The sequence below is a fragment of the Synchiropus splendidus genome, chromosome 4 (assembly GCF_027744825.2).
Source record: "Synchiropus splendidus isolate RoL2022-P1 chromosome 4, RoL_Sspl_1.0, whole genome shotgun sequence".
Classification (NCBI taxonomy): domain Eukaryota; kingdom Metazoa; phylum Chordata; class Actinopteri; order Syngnathiformes; family Callionymidae; genus Synchiropus; species Synchiropus splendidus.
Window position 1 is genome coordinate 6,532,288 of NC_071337.1, and position 19,113 is coordinate 6,551,400.

Below are 19,113 nucleotides of genomic sequence, written 5' to 3' on the forward strand. Positions count from 1 at the left end.
TATGACTCATAGGGAGCGTAGAGGTAGAAAATGTAGGGAATATGTGCGGAATATGAACTTTAGCTGTGTCCAATTCATTCAAGTTGAGTTGAGCTCCATTTTCCTGCAACTTTTTGTTTACAATTTTGTAACAATTTACAACCGTAGCAATTTATTGGAGAAAAGCAAACCATGTTTTTATTGTTCAATCATCATAAAGCTTTTGATTTGTGTTTATGATGTAATCTGGTGTCACATTTGGCTGCGATTATTCTTATTATGACGGTACTCTAGCTCATGATTTGATTGACAGGAAGGCAGTCACTGGTGTTCTTGTTTTTACTTGAGGTTTTCTACCAGGAAACGTCAGTCTTTCTTTACATTTAAATATTATTTTATTAATGTATTTGCATTACATAACACAAAACAGTTTTGTTGTACAAATGTCAGTCAATAAATGAAATGTCAATAATTTCCGTTAAAATGTACAGAAAAAGCTCATACCTTTGAATAAAATATAAATCAACAACCACAACGAAATGTCTCTACCACGTATGTATATGCGTTTCAAAGGTTTTCCTTATACAAATTGAATTAGCAACGTTAGCATTCAGCTAGCCTGATCGGAGTGCAGGGGCCAAGCCTGCGCATGCGCGTCTCGTTCCTGTCATGTGGTTTGAAGGAAAACCCGTATTGGAGCTCCGCGGTCACCTGGGCGAAGATTCTGAAAAAAATGTTGTTACATGTCTGGAGGCCAATTTAAACCTGTTAACCAACGTTATTTTGCCAAATAATATATTTTAAAAACAGGATTGAATTACCAGTAGGACATTGAAGTACATATTTAATGATCGGTAGACGAAATAAAATCAGATTCGACACGTAAATCCGTTTCTACATCGTTTGTCTTCACTTTTGCAATGTGTTGCCTGGTATTAATTCTTAATGATTCAGTGTTAAATAATTCACACCGCAGAAAACACAATATAATACAACATCGTCGCGCACTAACATGAAGTCCGGTCCGTGTCTTGTAGCAGCCGGCTATTTTAGGCGGATAAAACTGTTGTAGTGGAACAAGAAGGAATCCATGACGTTTTCTAACAATCTGCTTCACTTGAAATAACCTTCACTGTTCGGTACCATCCAGTGGACCAGAACCTTCTTGTGATCCCTCGAAGAGACACGGAGCCGCGGCGTCGCCCGCGTACGGACTATTTTCTTGTGGAGCGAACTAGCTGCCGCTGCTTCCGCCGCTCTGCATCGGCCTCCATTACGTCTTCGTGTCCGCTCGCTGCCTCACGTGTCCTGGGCTGTCTTCCTCACATGACCCGAGTGTTTGTCCCCGTGATCAGCGCTTCCATCTCCGTCAATCCGAGCCTTTGAAGATCGGCGTTCCACACCCGGGAATCCTCCATGGATATACTGGAGCAGAGTCTGGACAGTTCGGCGAGGTGAGAGGCTTCCGCCCCGCTTCCTGCCCCGCAATAAAGGCTTCATCCTCGGCCTATAAACACTGTTTCTCCCAGTCACGTAGGCTTCTGTGATTCACACTTTTAGAGTCTATTCTCACACTTGTACATGCACAGATGCCGAAGGCACACTGGTTTCTGCAAAGACGCTCATTCACGCTATACACATTTTAAAAAAATAGCTATTTTCCTAGCGCCCTGTTTGCAACCTCCACCATCTGTTATGTTATTACGAGTCTCCGTTTTGTTTTACTCCTCATTCTCCAGTTTAACGACAGCGCTCCATTGATGCGCATCTTTATCAGCTTTATTGCGCTGTAACTGCACGAAGTGGTTCTCAGGCAGCGAGCGTTCTTGTCTCTGGTGAGTTTGAGCGAGGGAGCGTTTGATTTCCAATGCTCTTTCATGCAAATAGCAATAACTTTTGTGAAGCATTTCCTCTTCCACCTCATGTGGAGGCGCCCTTTCCTCGCAAAATATCAACACTTATGCACGGACTCGCTGTTACTAGCGCTATAATAACAGCCAGTGAAGCAACTTGTGGTGGAGGAGGCTCATGGTCTTCGTTGGGGTCACCTTTGACCCCCAAAGCGCTCGTCTTTCCCAGAGCCACTGACTGGATTCTTGCAGAATGGGACTTGAGAATCTGTTGTGTGGCTCGTCCTCCCATCCCGAGGTCAAACTTTCTAAGTGACCCACGAACCCCAAGGCAGTGGGGCCCCAATCCGGCCCCGCCAGATCCTTGAATGTGGCTGTAAGAAGGTGAAATGGCAAATTTAAAGTGCACCAAAAGTACGAAAACTCCAACGCATGCAGATATTGTGACGCTTGTTTGTAGCCTGCTGAGATGAGTAATGTTTCAATGAATCTGGAAGCTTCCAAGTGTCTCATGAGGAGTTGGTGGCAACAACTGTTTTGAAACACATGACACAGATGCTTTATGGTAAAATTACTCCACATAATTAAAATATTTAGAATTAAATTTCCTGTTAGGTGGAGTTCAATATTACCATTTTTTTGTTTGGCCTACATTACTGACACCCATGTGCTACACCCCGACTCCCTGCCCACTCTGGTCTAGTTTAGATTAGATTAGTTCAGATTATATTAGATTTATTAGTTCCACAGTGGGTAAATTCAACGTGCCACTGCAGCTAATGACAACAAAGACACTGACACATACTAAAGGCATCACATCCACAAAGCATCACCATTAAAAAAAATGAAGTGACACGCTGAAGACAAATAAATATATAAATGTATATCATGCCGAAATAAATAAATGGAATGTACATAAGTCAATAGTACATATATAATAATACATTATATAAATTGTATTAGTAGATGGTAAACAAATAATTGATGGTCAGATTTTATTGTTGTGCCACCTGACAGCACTGGGCAGAAAAGTGCGTTGAAATCGCTCCTTTGTGCAGCAAGGGTGGATCAGATGGTAGTTCAGATTAGACTAGTAATGAAGAAGAAGTACTGGTTACACCGGCTGATGGATAGATGCGATTAAAACAGACCATTAATTCATCTTGAAAAACCAAAAAACAATGAGTGGTGGTTGGTGTTAAAGGTCCAACTTGTTCTTCTGTAGCTAGCAGACACACCAAAAAATAAGTGACTTAATCTGCGTCTTGTCACTTGCTCCTAAATGACTAATAACATTTAAAATGCCAGCAGATGGAAAGGGAGCTCAGTATTGAGGAGGAGAATGTGAGAAAACGTATTGAGTAACTAAACCAACTGAACCATAACAGTGTGTGAAATCAGCAACTAGGCAAAACATTTGTCAAAAGTCCAGCGCTCGGCCTCAGCACATCAGACCAGTTCAATACTTTTGGTTGACTAGGGTTCATATTAAAACAAAACACATTTTCAATTCACCTTGCAGGTGAAGCATCATCATTCATTAACACTCCGACTCTCATTTCAGTCACGACAAATCGGAATCCGAGGAGGTGGTGCAGCTACAAGAAGGTAAGCATTGTTGTGAGAGTGTTGTTGTTTTTCCTCTTCATTCTTGTTAACGTGTGCGTTTTACAGGAGACTCGGTGGAGGAGCAGGCAGCAGTGACCATCGCTGGGGTTCCACAGGCAGCTTTCACAGACCACAACGTCCAGTACCAGTTTCGAACAGAGAACAATGGCGGACAGGTGACCTCAACACACGTCATTTACTTGAGAAATGCAAGGGTGGAATATGCTCCTCAATTGACACCGGCCGACATACTTCCCGCTAGCTCGTATGTTCGCCGCTAGCATGCTTTGTTGTTTATTCTTGGTGAAATAAAGATTGACCCCACCCTCTTTTATTACAATATCATCTGTCTTCAATATATATATATAGATATATATATATAGTATTTTAAATTGTGATCTTTTCATTATTTACGATGTATTCATCGTTAATAAGGAACGCATTTTTTTAATTTTTGTCCGGTTTGTCCTCAGGTGACCTACAGAGTAGTGCAGTTAACAGATGACTCGTCGGCAGACGGGGCAGGGGCGGTCAGTGTCGTCTCGACAGCAGCGTTTGCTGGGGCGCCGCAGACTGTGGCTCAGGTCAGTTGCTGTTGTTTTAAGAATTACTGTCAGTATTTGAATAGTGGTGACGAAAGTCCTTCAAAAAGCTGCAGTTTTTGCTGCAAAGTGAAGGATGAAAGACCTAGAAAAGAATGTGTCTGGCTCATCTGCCTGAACTGAATCCCACCTTATATGGGATTAGGATTGCAACTACTAGTCTGCGTAATCCATGATTAAATTTGTCACCAACAGGTTCATTAGTCGTGATGTCATCATTCTCTCTCTGCGCACAATCACCAATAAGAGGAGAAATGGCTTATGATATGATATATGACCATGTTTTATTTAGCTTTATTTATTTATATGGTATTAATAACACTGCAGTCAGACATGTTGCAGTGTTCGCCAACCACTGCACGTTCTATCCCAACTATTCGATTAGTGGTTAAGGTAGTTGGTGACAATTTGAAGATCAAAATCCTTGTTAGTTGCTGCCTTAAATTTATTTAGAACTTCAGTTCTTTTTTTAACTTTTGTATTTTTAAACATGCAGACTGTGATCCAGAACCCCTTCAGTAACGGAGGGAGTCCCGTCGCAGAGACCGTCGGTGGAGAGACACGGTTTGCGTACTTCCCTGCCGCCACCGTCGGCGACGGAGCCGCCGTGTCGGTGCAAGCCGGCGCAGATCCAGCCATCACACAAGCAGGAGGTTGGGCTCGCTCAGACCACTCGCACAAACTCACTCTATTCTGTGGAGTTGAATCTGATGTGCACTTTCACAGGTCAGTTTTATGTGATGATGACGCCTCAAGACGTGCTTCAGACGGCGACCCCTCGCTCCATCGCTCCTCGCACACACACCTACACAACGTGAGTTCGGATCTCCGCGCACTCAACCGTCATCACTCTTGCTCTGCTCCTTTTTCATTGCCTCAGTTCTGGAATGGGTAGTTCTGTTATTGTAGCAAAGCCTGTTCAAGCAAGCCAAGTTTGCTTGAGAACAAAAGGAATATTAAATACGTGCCTAGGAAAAAAACAAATATTAACATGTACATAAAAGCAAACAAAAAAACCTTCAAATTAAGTTCTAAGAATTAAGTATTTTTGTTATTATTCTATTTATTGCCACGAATAAAAGTTGCATTTAAGCAAGTCCACTTTTAATTTACCAACTATACAAATATTTTCCAATGTTTTTCTGAATTTATCACTATATTTTAAAAGGAAAATCAATCTTGTTCATACATAAGACGCACCAGTCTATAACCACAGCAGTCTCAGCTGCTCCTTCTGGTCTCTGGTCCTCCTGGAGATCGGCTGTGCTGGCGGAGCTGTGGACACGTGGGGGGGGGGGGAACGGCACATTTTGGGTGCCTTAAGGTCACTCTTTAGCCTGTAAAAATCCATATATTAGCCGCAGGGTTCAGACAGCAAAAAAAGAGCCTTATGGTCACAGTACACACAGCCCGTAGAGTGAAACAGGCTCTTCTTCAGGGCCCCAAATGAGAGCTTCCTTTTCCTCCTCTGTCATCTGCTACCTACGTCTACCTCTTCTGCTATATTTTATTTTTATGCAGAATCATGTGATTGTGGGAATGTTGGAAAACTAGAGGCCACAAAATCAAAAAATGAAATTGAGAAATCTCGTGAAATATCTTGCCTTATTGAACCACAAAATGTGTTTTTATCAAGGGGCCGAGGGCTCACCTCGTGGTGAAGCCAGAATCTGGTTGTTGCTCCTGTATTTGCTTCAGGAAAGAACTGTGTTGTTGATTTTTTTCTCAAGTGAATGGGGATGCCATAGTGAATGTGTGTAAAACTAAAAATGTAAGAAAAGAAGAAGAAAAAAAAAAACACCCTCTGTCCTACTTACCTGCCATCCCCAGAGACCTCGGTGAAAGCGAGATGCTCCAGCATGGCAGCTCCAACTGGTGAGGAGAACTTTCACATTTGACCCCACCCCGACCCCTCCATGTCTTGTTGACGTTCGTGCATTTGCTGCATCGTGTCAGTGACTGCGGTCATCAACAGTCACGTTTAGGCATGATGCATTCTAAGCGTTCCCCAACACTGGTTGCCACGGAAACAGGTAAAGCGTATAGTGACACGTGCTGGAAGGTAGAAGCTCTTAAAGCTGAGTGTTCGTTTAGACCTGCCCTCGTCTGTTACTCAGCTCCTCACGATCCAGTTGGACCAGCTTCACTGTTGCAAAACTCTTTATGATCAAGAAGCCGTTGTTAGTGTGTTGTGATGCAGTCCTTGCAATGAAATTCAGCCCAGTTTATATGATATATGTAAGGGTCCCTTAACAACGTGGTGGTCCTTCTACTCTGTCTCTGCAGGAAGGTGGACGGCACCAGGGCGCCGAGAGACGAGAGGCGGCGGGCGCAACACAATGAAGGTGTGTCTTGTTGTTGTTTAATGTGGTCACAAATTGCATTGCTTTCACCACTCTTAAAACGTGGGTGTGTATCGTCAGTCTGTTAATGATTGTGAGTGTGTGTGTGTCAAGCGTCGTACCATAAAGTGTGCAAACTAGTTGTCATCATAACTATGATACAAACACATTTGCCCGCGCGCGTTGGTCATCACTGTGTTTACTTTACACATGTGACGTAAGGTGTCAAATATTAACCAAGAAAATGCAAAAAATAGATCCACTGAATAGCGTGTTTTTTCAGTGGAGAGAAGACGGAGAGACAAAATCAACAACTGGATCGTCACGTTATCGAAAATCATTCCCGACTGCAGCATTGACAGCAGAACTGGAGCCGTAAGTGTTGCCCATGGAGGGATTTTCTGGAGGAGAAGGAGGATGAAATCTAAGCGTCTTGTTTCCACATCAGAGTAAAGGAGTCATCCTGTCGAAGGCCTGCGACTACATCCGAGAACTGCGTCAGAACAACCAGCGACTGCAGGAGGGTTTCAAAGAGGTGGAACGGGTAGAGATGGACAATGAGCTGCTAAGACAACAGGTGAACTACGTGTGGAACTGAAGGCCACCCTCTGCTCCTTAGTGCTGCGAGAGCTGCATGAAATGATGGTTTGCTCTTAGACCTTGGACGCCCAGGAACTACTTTCACATATGGATGCTTTTTAATAGTTAACCTTTGATAAACCTTGTTGCAAAACTACTCACCAATAGCTTCTAGTCACTAAAAAAAGTTTGTAGATATGAGTGTGAACCAGTCATTACTTACGCCCGAAAACACCACAGAAGTTAACATACTAACATATGGCTATATTAAATAGTAAGGTATTGGTTAACACAGCAGTCCAACATTTGAAATAGAAGAGCAACTTTTTCCATGCATTCAGAATCTCTTCAACTGCTTTAGCGATTGCCTGTGTGTGAGCCGCAACACTGCACCGCTTTTTGCAGAGTAAGAGTCGAGTCTATCTATTGTGGTATCAGGCTGAGTAACATCAACTCCAAATGTCAGTCGTTTGACTTACTGCAACTGCTTGTTCTCAACGTTACGGGATTGAGACGCTCAGCTGTTTATACTACAGGCGGATGAGCGTATCCAAGATGGTGTGCCGGTTTGGCAGCTCACAGCGTGATTCCAAATCCTCGAAAACCTGCATTTTCCACTACATAAAGCAATTGGTCGTTGAGTAAATGAGTGAATTCCACAAATTTCTCTGTCTTCATTCTGGCCTTGATGCTCTCAGGTGACACTTTCACACTCTTCTGTCGCGTTTCCTGCAGCGACGGTTGCTGTGGTACTTTGATTGCACCTGTCATATGACGTCCATATTCATGGCATGTCACAAATAAGGATAGTAGCACTGGTAGATTGGACTGGCTTCTGAAAAAAAAAGTCTGACAGCAGATCCTCTCATAGCGGCCTGAATCGGGTCCAATATCGACCGGATCGTACTGGATACCATTTTTGATACCACATATATACAATGCACTAACGTATTTATTAATATGGAAACCGAACTGCAGATAAAGCAAACATTAAATAAGAATTAAAAAAAACGTTGCTTGGATGTTGACGCCAGATTCACTGTTGACCCGCCTGCTGTGGTTTGTCTTCCCAGATTGAGGAACTAAAGAACGATAACGCGCTCCTCCGGGCTCAGCTCCAGCAGCACGGCATAGAGCTCAACGGAGAGGCCACACCATAATGATGGTGGACTGGACACTTCATACGTCGCTCCCCTTTCACCTGAACAGGAGCAGGGCCCTCATCCGTCACCAACGCTTCACGTGTTCATTTCGAGACGCGGATCCACGTGAATCCGCCGGAATGTGAAGGTTAAAGTCGAGCTGGAACGGAACCTCTTATTCTTTACACCGTCCCCACGCAACAGTTGAAGGGAGTCCGTAGTCGTTGGGGAGAGCACCAAGCGTGTCACTTTCACCTTTAAAATGAAGGACCTTGATACTAAACCCACTCTTATTTGTCAGGCACATTTGAACAGCGTTATTTTATTTTCAACAGAAAGGCTTGCACGGGTGTTTTTAAAAGACACGTGCAGCAAATATATTTGTATTTTGGGTACAAATTAGGTTTGTTTTTAATATACTTCTGTCATATTTATGTCATTGTTTTTGCACCTGACAGGATGAAACCAGGGGCTTTGTCGCTTCCTGCATATGCATCTTTGTCTTCTGTTCAAACCAGAGAATTATAATCTACACATTATAATTCACATCACAACGACGAAACAGTTTAAAAGTGTGACGCCAATCTTCCGCTCGACTTTATACACCGTGCTCATTTTTGCGGGCGTACGTGCTAGCATCTGTTAGCGCCTAGCCGAACACACAGAGGGCTAGAAAGACCTTCTCTGTACTCCCCCCAACGTTCCACCCCAAAGGCTTTACACCACCACACTCGCACAAGAGGTGGCTGCTCCGCTCTCATGACGCCGTGCCGAAGTGATCGGAACCTTTCCTCCTTTACTTTTGGTTTGTGAGTCTCCAATTCAATCTCACTAATGACCAGTCATGAACTGACTTTAACCCCTTTATATATTTTTTATTTATTAGTCTTTGAAGAATGTGGACCGAAGCTTATTGCATTCACTCAAGAGAAAAAAAAGTGTTTTCGGTCGAAATTAAATTACGGTGAATTAGTTGGTAAAAAATATGTTTGTGCTTGCAACATTTTTTTTTGAAATTATGGTATTAATTTCAAATAATAACCTTTGGTTAATTATACGAGAATCACGACAAAATGATCTATTATATTGAGATATCTCATTTCATAAATAATCTTGCTGAATAAAAATAGAGTTTAAACTCGCTCGAAAAGGAAGAGGTTTTCTTAATTCCGTATGTTTTCCGAGGGTGAGAGTCTCTCCTGCAGCAGCAATTCTTCTAGATTGTCAGCATTGCTGTTACACAGGTTTGTTATTTTCAGTCAGTAGAGGTTTGTACACAGTATTAGTTCGAAGCCTTAATAATAGAGATAGTAGGCGAAAACCAGCTCAGGTAATTGGGATCATGCACTGGAAGGTGAATCCCCTGACTAACTGAGGTCCTGCGCCATTTACGGCGCAATGTAAATAGAGAAGAAATATTGATTGTCAAGATGTGGTTCTTATTGTTTTATTTGGGGTTTGTTCACCCCGATTATTTCTAAAACTACTTAAAAAAAATACTGATAATTCAAGAGCAAATACCTGTTCTGTTTTTATTTTTTCACGAGGATCATGAGCGTTGTTAGACGTCGAATGGATTTTTAAATGATTTTAAATCCTGGTGCTGTTGATGGATGATTCGAGCAATAGGCAAGAAATGTTTGGATGATGGTGGTCGGAAACTTGTCGACACTGAAGGTCACCACAGCATGGAATTACAACCACTGGCATGACTAATAAAACAAGTGTTCACAAATGTTTTTCATCATAAGGCGTGTTCATTTATTATTATACGACTATAGACTAATTTTCTGTAGATGTAATATATACAAGTGTATTTTCTTCAGTATCACGGTAATTGGAGCAATTTTGGATCCTCATTTTAAACTGAAATATTAGTTTTAAGAATTAATAATCGCAGTTAAACTTTATGCAAATGAATAGACCTAATTCTTCTTTCACAAAAATGTTTTTGAAGCAATAAGAGAGATCAATTCACCAAGTATTTCTTTCATGCTAAGATATGGGGATTTTAACAATTATTCAAATATGCACTTCAGTGATTTCCAGTCAAAATCGTATTAGACTTAAACGTCACAAGGGAAAAATAATAAGTCAAAGCAGCAAAATGCATCGAAATAAGACTAAGATAAATCAGAATTTAAAACACATTTCCCCCAGCTTTTTTTTTTTTTTGATAATGCATTTCGATCATTAACTATTTTACTCCTTTAAGTCAGTCTATTATTAGTCACAAATTCCTGAAGTAAATAACGGCGCTATTCTATCTGAATCCGACGCCATTTTTTTTAAATAATTCACGCGTTTGCTTGTTTCCTTGGAACTGTTGCTATGGAGTAGAGAACCACGAAACACAGGCCGAAGAGAAAGTTCCGCAGCTATCGGTGAGTAGCTCGAGTGGAAAAAAATACTGTTTTTACACATCACGTTTAAGGTTTTCGTCTTCCTTTATGTTGAAGTTTGATCGTGTAGAAAAGCTAATACGTGTTAGCATGACGTCACTCGATAGCGCCTCTATTTGTCATCATTTCACAGTTATAATGTTGAAAATATAGCAAGCATATTTGTGCAAAAATACATAAAAATGTTTTTAAAAACAAACAAAAACATTGTCGTGTAGATAGAAGTCGCTAGCCGTATTTCAAAAACACAAAATTGTGTGTAAGGTGTTGCTATGCCATGACGGTCTCTTGTTTAGATTAGAACCATGTAAAGTCTAATTTCTACAAATTTGACATAACTATTATGGTGAACCGAACACTCAGAGATGTCATAACTAAGCCTGCATATTTAAACACACGGTAACTTTTAATATATACCTGTATATATACATATATATTTAATTAATAAATTAAAACTCGACACAGACTATGTGTTTTTCTAACTGTGACATAGAGGCGTTTCTCGTATTAATATCGGGACATAAACCTAAATATTTACTTAGACCAGCTGTACTTTTTTTTTGTTTTGCATGTCTCAGCGGCAGCACAATGTCAGCTCTTCCTGCAAAGCCTGGGCTGCGCCACAGTGTGTTGGACTGGTCCAGTAACAACTACCAGCTTTCTGCTGTGGCACAACATGGGCGTCACGTATCTTCGTCACTCCGACAAGAAGGTCGGTCCCTGCGCAACGAGACGAACTGCACGGTAGGTTCCTGAAGTCTGGTTCCTTGTGAAGGTGCCCGTCATGCCACCCTCCTGGTTTTCTTGCAGACAACTTGGGAGGAGGGCGACACCTCTCGGAGGTTGAGTGACCGCATCTGGGATGTGTCCCGATGGAAGGAAACGCTGGAAAGCTGTGCACAGAAGTTAGATGTGGAGATGGAAGCCCTGACTCTGGTATGTTGTGCTTTCCAAGCAAATGCCGTTTGTTTTGGAATCTTCTTCACCCTATCCTTGGGGTTGAGTTCATAATTTGCAACTTCTCAAATATGCATTTCAATGCTCCCTCTGTCGGTTAGAAATAAAGTTTATTAATCTGAGCACAAATGAGATTTGTCTCGTCTCACCCTGACTCCTGTGGAAGTCCAAAGCTCAGACGGAGCAGGCTCTGGCCGCCGCTGCCGTCCCCCTGGAGGTCAGCACTGAGTGCCTGTCGCTGAGGGACGGACGTCGGGGGCTGGAGCTGGTCGCAGACCCTGTGGATGAAGAGCTGAAGAAAGAAGCCGAGCTGATTGAAAGAGTTCAACAAACCCTGCAGCAGCACATCGACCAAGCCTTTGAGCAGCTATGGTGAGTGGAGTGTTTGCCGCCAACATCAGTTCTGTGGGTTTATTTATTCAGGGATTCCTTTTTTTTCAGTATTCTGCAAGAGGTCAGACACCAGCTGACCGCCGACCTGCAGAACAAGATGGAGGCCTTGGACATCGATATGTTGTGTTTGTCGCTCACCAATGAGTCGCCGCAGATCTCACTGAAGACCAACCCGACTCGCATCCCGTCTGGGTAATAATGTCAATATGTACACAACAGCTTGTGAAAGCTCGGCGCAACACTAATCATGTGCACACATGCTGTAGAAATGTCTCACCTACATTCTTAAATACACCACCATGTACTATAAATAATCTTTGCAGAACCACTCAGATCTGTCTGAAGATGCTGCTGCTGATCGGTTATAACTTCCACATTTGTCTTTGAAGATCGACTACGCCTGAAGAGTGGCTCCAGTTCAGCCAGTTTAATGTGGCTCGGGCCGAGGAGGCGATGCAGGTGTCCCAGCAGATGAGAGAGGACACCAGTCTCAGCCGTGCCCAGGTAGAGCTCTTCTAGCTTGTCGGAGTGTAAGTTTTGGTTGTGAGAGGGAAGCGTGAAGCTCAGTACCGGTTCTACGAGCGTAGAGATTAAAAGATAACATGCTCCACTGAAATGCAAAATCGTTTAAAAAGCATGCTAAATATGAATATAAAACCCAACTTTATTTGTTTCCACAGTCATTCAAACAGTTTTATATTGATGAAATATTTAACAAATTCCAGTCCAAGTTGAAATACTAGTGTTTGATATTCATAAAACTAATATCCCTCAGCTGACTGTTCACAGTCTGGTAGCTTATAATAACAATTCATAAACAATAAATCCCTATGTTTGTGACAATAATAGGCAATGTTTCATGTGTTGATCCATCTAAACACCCACAACCGATTCAGGCATTAATATCTCAGAGTGATGTCTGATCTGTTTAAAACTGCTGGCAAAGATCTAAAATGCAGGCAGGCAACTTTGAACATTAGTAAGCGGTTGCCGGGACAGAGTAGCACCTGCTGGGTGAATTGCCTGAATGGTGAAATGGTGAGAGGTACATGACATCACATTAATGATTAGCTTTTTTAAAGTCTGACAAATGACAGGAAAAATGCATTTACTGATGATTTTGGACGAACACCAGCTGCAGAATGAGCTTGATGCTCAGCACAGAGCCACTGCGTTCGCTCTGCGGAAAAGGAACCACCATGAAGCACAAGCCCGCGACGAGCTCCAGTGGCAGCTGAGAAACGTGAGCTGACAGAGAGGAAGTTTAGTCGCGCTTGAGTCCGCAATGTTTTCACTGCCATGTTCGTTCATAGACTGAGGCTGAGATATCAGAAATGGACTGTGACATCCAGCGACTGGACGCAGACCTGCAGGCGAAGACGGACTCCCTGAAGCTGGCTCACACCAGGCTGGAAAACCGTACCGGCAGACCCGGTATGGACCTGTGCAGAGACGAGGTGAGTACATCAGGCATTACGAAGGCCTTAAAGTTTTATTATGCTGAGACGATGGACTCTGTTCGTGTTCAGGTGCAGCTTGGGCTGGTGGGTGAAGTCCAGCAGCTGGAGGCTTCAATCGCGGCCCTGAGGCTGAAGCTGTCCGAGGCGCAGTGAGTACTGGTTTGAACTCCATCAATTGATATGCATGAGGTGACTGTCAAACAGGACAATCGAAAATCAATATTGTAATATTGATGTGATCTAGATAATAGTTTCCTGGACACACCTTTGCCCTGATGTGCTGTTAAAACTAAACTTGCTACAGTAACTGTCACTGGGGAGCACCAATGACTATATATGTTTTGGGTTTGAATCCTGGTGAGGCATGGACTCTAGGCGTCAGTGAGAAGATGCCGACCCTAATAGCCTGTTCGTCTTTTCTTGTTTGCTCAGACTTGCACTTCAGAAAATGTCACTCCATCACGCCCGCATGTCAGAGGACCTTTCTCGAAAACAGGAAGCTCTTTTTCTGGAGCAGCGCACCATGAACACCCGCGCCCGTCTCACACCTGCACCCCCAGGGGACAAGAACCTGGTTCCACTGGTGCCACTCATGAACTCTAGTGGGAGACGAAACCTACAGCTCTTGACTCAGTAGGAACACTGTCAGCTGTTACAACGCTTTATTGAAAAACATTTTATAATGTTGAAGTGTGAAATAGTATGAGTTTACTATGTAACACACACTTAAAGAACAGCCCAGATTCTGGTTCAAAGTTATTAAATATTTTCGCCTTCCAGCGATTCTTTATTTTTATTTAAATCTGTTCGGTCAACTTGTCCAGTCATACGAGATCTTTCATGTTTTTCTCGGCCATTAGCTTTAACGACAGGTCTTCATGTTTGTTCAGATGTTTTGGAGCGTGGGGGTTGCAATAAAGTTGTGAACTTTGACCTGTCCACCACATTTAGAGAGGGGTTTCGCTCCAAAAAACCCACAAACTTTTGATCCTTCTGGTTTGACTTTTGACATTCTTTGTCCCGGTCATTACATCACTGTGACAAAGAAGCGTAAACACGAGTATAGTTGGAGAATTGAGGCACACAACCAAGGGTGGAAAACGTATTTTAGAAACAAGAATGGGAATAAGTACATACAGATAAAAGAAGCATAACTGTATGACAAATAAAGCATTAGGTGGTCAACACGTTTGTGGAGAAATACAGGGATCAATCAACAGAAAAGAGACAGTAACACTAGAACACAGTAGAACAAATGATCTGAAAGGAAATAAAGCAAGATCTAACACAGATCTATAACAGAGAGAAATGAGCAAGAGGAAGAACCAGTTACCTTCCCGAGCATGTTCTGGCAAACAGCGCCGGAAACATTGAGGTTTTATCCAGGTGATGCAGCCTAGTTTTCTGAGGTCTGTGCCATGACGGACGGACGGACGGATGGATGGATTTACAGACAAAATGGTGAAGAATGTTTTCACTCGACTACAAAGGTGGACAGCTAGGCCTTCAGTGAGCGAGAACTGAGAAAATGTTAGGAGGATATTACATCGTATAGTTTTTTGCGGGGATTTACTGGTGGCGGTACATGTTCTATTCAGATCACCTCTGGCAGATTTAAGTCTAGACAACTAGCAGAGGCTCACCTGAGGATCTAAGGGTCCTACCTGGCTCTTTAGGGGTCAGCAGTTGATTCTAAAGTGAACAGGCAGCCAGTGCAGAGAGGCTAATACTGGCGTGATGTGCTCAACCCCTGCTGTCTGTTGGAGCTGGTTAGAAACCTTGAGAACGATAGATAGAACGATAGATAGATAGATAGATGACAGATAGATAGACAGACAGACAGACAGACAGACAGATAGATAGATAGATGGATTGATCCATGTCCTCTGCAGTAACAGTGTTAATACTGTCACTTACAATATGAAAACCTAAAGTGTGATGGTGTTGCCTTTAATAACACTCTTAAATAAAGTAATAACAGTGAGCAAACAGTGTTATCGGCCTGTCTTTGGTTCACGTTTGCTCAGAGGCCGGCAGCTTGTTTTTGAGCGGCTTTAAAAACATTTCTTGGTACCTCCCTGGGTGATTTTCTGCTCCATTTTTTCCTGCGGCGTTACACTGCGCCTGTCTTGCCGGACAGTCACATCAGGTAAACCCACTCTCCACCATAAAAGCGTTCATGTGACAAACAAGCCTATGCTGCCCAAAGCTAAACACTTCCCGATCCATCATCTTCAGCGCTTTTATGGCTTTCCAGTTTGGCCTGTAAGCATCTTTGGGCCTCAGTTCTGAGTGGGTGTGCATGTGCGTCTTTACGGCCTGGATCTTTCTGAATCATTTCACTTAAGGGTCCAGATGCTACCTGTCTGATGCCCTCCGTTGAGAGGGCAATTAAGGCAGATTGGTGCCGGCTAAATGCCTGCCGCTTCCACTTGAGTGCTTCGCTCTCCCTATCGCTGTTGTGATGTCGTGAGGACCGCGCCCCCTTTGTGCCCACTTGTTGCCAACGCCTCCTTTTTTTCACCGTGGGAGACGTTTGAGAGAAGCTGCCTGCTGGGATGCTTCTTCACTGTTGTTTCGCAGATGGAGAGAAAACACGTCACGTGCTTGATGCCATCTGAGACCAGAGGATGCCTGACCTTTACTGCTGACATCTTCAACTGAAGCGATGCAGGTGGAGGTCAAGGATTGTGTAGCGCTTGCTGTCTACTGCTTCACCTTTCTGTTGGGACTTCCTGCCAACCTGCTGGTGCTTTTCGTGTATGTACGCAAAGCCCGCAAACGTGGAGCGACGCCTAATGTGGTCTACGCCCTCAACCTCTGCATGGCTAACCTGGCGCTGGTAGCCTGGCTCCCCGTCAAGGCCATGGAGACCCTGCTTCAGAACTGGACGCTGCCGGCGTTGGTGTGTCCCATCTACAGTTTCTTCCTCTTCACTTCACTTTACGGCAGCTGCTTGTTCATCACGGCGGTCACTGTCGGACGCTACCTGAGCATCGCGTTTCCGATCATCTACAAGCGGTACAGACGGGCCCGCCTCTCCTGCTGCATCAGTGCTTCCTTGTGGGTTTTGGTATTCATTCACATGGGCATTGGACTGGCTGCAGAAGGAGGCGCCAACTTTGTCTCCGTCCAGAACGATGCTTCCGTTTGCTATGACAATTTCAACACGTCCCAGCTGGCTGTCCTGCTTCCACTGCGCCTAGAGATGGCCATCTCCTTGTTTCTTCTGCCTCTATTCGTGACGTCTTTTTGCACACTGAGATGCGTTACCCTTGTTTGGCGGTCCAACCTACGACCCATGGGTAAGAGACGAGTTCTGACTGTAGCACTCTCCACGCTGGCCGTGTACGTGATCTGCTACGCCCCCTACAATATCTCGCACATTGTCGGCTACGCCCTGAAGACAAATGTGGAGTGGAGAGTCTACGCAATGTTGACAAGCTCCTGCAACGTGTTCCTGGAGCCCATGGTGATGCTGATGTTGTCTCCAGCCATGTCCAGGGGACTCTTGGGAAAAATGTGCGGACGACAGAGTCATTTCAGTCGGACCGATGGCATGCGTCATCGCTGCACGTCACCCAATACGGAGGCAGTTTGTCAGAGCGCAAACAATGCAGGGGGAGACGAGCAAAGCAGCTGTAAAAGGTGACCCTGACTTCCGGGAGATTCTGCCAATGACGGATTGATAACTGAAACAAGAAATGATTCTTCGCAATATGAGGGTCAATGACAAACTTTCCCTTTATGATTTAACCATTTGAGTTTCTTGAGTTGGGGAGATGGCTGCGTCTGACTACAATGGACATTTTGTTTCAGCTCAGAGTGGAATTTCCATCTGGTCACATGGATGATAGAAGGAAGTGTTGAGCCATTCAAGCTGAGATTGTCTGTAAGAGATTCACGGGTGTGAATGCACAGCGTAGATTAGGCAATTGCATTTCAAGAGCTCGGTTGATCATTGCAGCATGATAGCAGCCAACATTGAAACGCTTCATTTTAATGATTCCAGTCATGTGCCATATCGTCCTCTGCATCCAATCCTGTGGATTTTTATGACACCTGCTGTCATATAAAAGCTGTCATCGGAGTTAGAATGGAATTCTCATCAGGATCTCCACAACCCAATTCAATTGAATTAAAAAAAAAGAAAAATCAGGATTGAAGGAACTTCATTGATAACAGTGGTACTCTTTGCTTATCTGACTAGAATATCTCAGAACTACATACATATGGAGCCAGAACAGGGTCAGTGTTGCTTGGCATTAAAAAATGAGCCATTGAAAAAATAAAAAAGGTGTTTTAGTCAAACGTCTCTTCTTAATTTATTAGGTTATTCCTCTCTATATTTTATTTCTATGTCACGTAATACTGACCCTGTTCATAATACAGTATTCTGGATGGTTATTAAACAGGTCATAGGGAGATAAACCATCGGTCATGCTGAATACAAAATGCTGAGTCAAACAGATTCATTTAACATCCGTGGTCAGTTTCCACAGTCACCTATTTAGTTTATAAGATTAATACACGCTTCTTGTGTGTGTTACTTGAACTCTGTTGATTCTTTAAAAGATGATTATCAGTAAGACAAAAAACTATAGCATCACGTTGTAGCCCGCTTCTCTAGTCCAATGGAAACCCCATGCTATGTGAGTGAAGCCACCCCTGCATGACTTAGGCCCACTCTGTATACATTCAATAATAGCAGGTAACCAAACAAGACATTTGCCATTTTGCCATTCATCCCTGGGAGATTATCCTGCTGAGGTCAAGTCTTAACTTCTAAACCCCCATATGTGAGGTAGTCCAGTCGTCCTCCATTTTGACCATTAATGAAATGAATGAAAACAAATAGAATCATGAATACACATGTCCACATGTTTTACAATACATAGCAACCCCTATTTAAACTCACACAGATTTGCAATTGTTGGAAATACACCTTCCGTTTACTCCAAGAAACCAACAAGTGACATCCCAGAAATGTATTCCCTGACAGAGGAGTCTAACACACATGCAGAATTCTGGCTCAGCAGCTACTCTTGACTCAGCCTTAGCAGTAGTCCGGTAGAGTAACAAAAAACTATGAGGTCTTGACCCTTTATACACAAAAGTTCTCCACGTGGGCTACGACCTCATCTGATTGGTCCTCAGAAGTTGATGCCAGTGCCAGTTGCTGGCTCCCTCGTAACCATGGCAACGATCGCAAGACACGCCCCCCCTTCTTCTGATCCAGGTGTCTCTTATCGGGACCAGCTCCATCCAGCCCTGGAGAAGATAATACTTTCCAGCCTCCTCCGTCTGATCTTGGACCCGCCAACAAGTTCCATGTCTGCTCGGGCCTCCTTCACTTCTCTCTTTCTCACGCGCACTCAACCAACTCTCCTCACTCATTCAGCATTCCTCCGTCTGTGAATAACTTCTTTATTAATAGCACAAGCAATTCCAACATTAATATTACATAATAAATGCACAATTCCCATTACAGTATGGCAACTCAAAGAGAGTCAGAATTTCAATGATGATAAATATTCATCACGTCTGTGTTTGTGATGGCTTGCACTCTAACAGTTCAAGTTAAGTTGCACTCGCTCCCCTCTGTCAGATGACGGCGGATGATTTTTAAATTCGGTTTGTTTCCTGCGTATGTGTGTTTTGTGTTGCAAGAATGTCAATTTTATTGGGTCGAGATGTGAGCAATGCTTAATAAAAACCAGTCAGAGTGAAGCACTGATCTTCTGTGTCTCATTCACCTTGAAGTTTCCCACAGTTGCGTATTACTGCACTCTCGCTGGT

At 43.3% G+C, this 19,113-nt stretch overlaps 3 protein-coding genes across 4 annotated transcripts; all 3 read left to right on the forward strand.

Annotated features, from left to right (window-relative positions):
• Positions 1–992: 992 nt before the first annotated feature.
• usf2 (upstream transcription factor 2, c-fos interacting) lies at positions 993–9,821 on the forward strand. 2 transcript variants are annotated; one of them, XM_053861340.1, is made up of 11 exons: positions 993–1,433; positions 3,394–3,437; positions 3,504–3,613; positions 3,911–4,021; positions 4,536–4,692; positions 4,766–4,853; positions 5,870–5,914; positions 6,326–6,384; positions 6,665–6,756; positions 6,830–6,958; positions 8,034–9,821. In XM_053861340.1, exons 1-11 carry the CDS (start codon positions 1,396–1,398, stop codon positions 8,118–8,120), a joined length of 960 nt encoding a protein of 319 aa, XP_053717315.1. In that variant the 5' UTR covers positions 993–1,395; the 3' UTR covers positions 8,121–9,821. The 2 variants fall into 2 exon arrangements, with proteins under 2 accessions (XP_053717315.1, XP_053717316.1); XM_053861341.1 differs by lacking the exon at positions 5,870–5,914.
• A 433-nt stretch (positions 9,822–10,254) lies between these two features.
• tekt2 (tektin 2 (testicular)) lies at positions 10,255–15,083 on the forward strand. The gene is made up of 10 exons (XM_053862696.1): positions 10,255–10,486; positions 11,083–11,248; positions 11,315–11,440; positions 11,628–11,833; positions 11,903–12,046; positions 12,244–12,358; positions 12,990–13,097; positions 13,168–13,311; positions 13,384–13,463; positions 13,747–15,083. The coding sequence occupies exons 2-10, from the start codon at positions 11,093–11,095 to the stop codon at positions 13,949–13,951; spliced, it is 1,284 nt and encodes a 427-aa protein (XP_053718671.1). The 5' UTR covers positions 10,255–10,486; positions 11,083–11,092; the 3' UTR covers positions 13,952–15,083.
• A 370-nt stretch (positions 15,084–15,453) lies between these two features.
• On the forward strand, positions 15,454–18,964 carry si:dkey-211g8.9 (free fatty acid receptor 3). Its single transcript, XM_053862697.1, has one exon. The coding sequence runs from the start codon at positions 15,983–15,985 to the stop codon at positions 16,964–16,966; it is 984 nt and encodes a 327-aa protein (XP_053718672.1). The 5' UTR covers positions 15,454–15,982; the 3' UTR covers positions 16,967–18,964.
• The last annotated feature ends 149 nt before the right edge of the window (positions 18,965–19,113 follow it).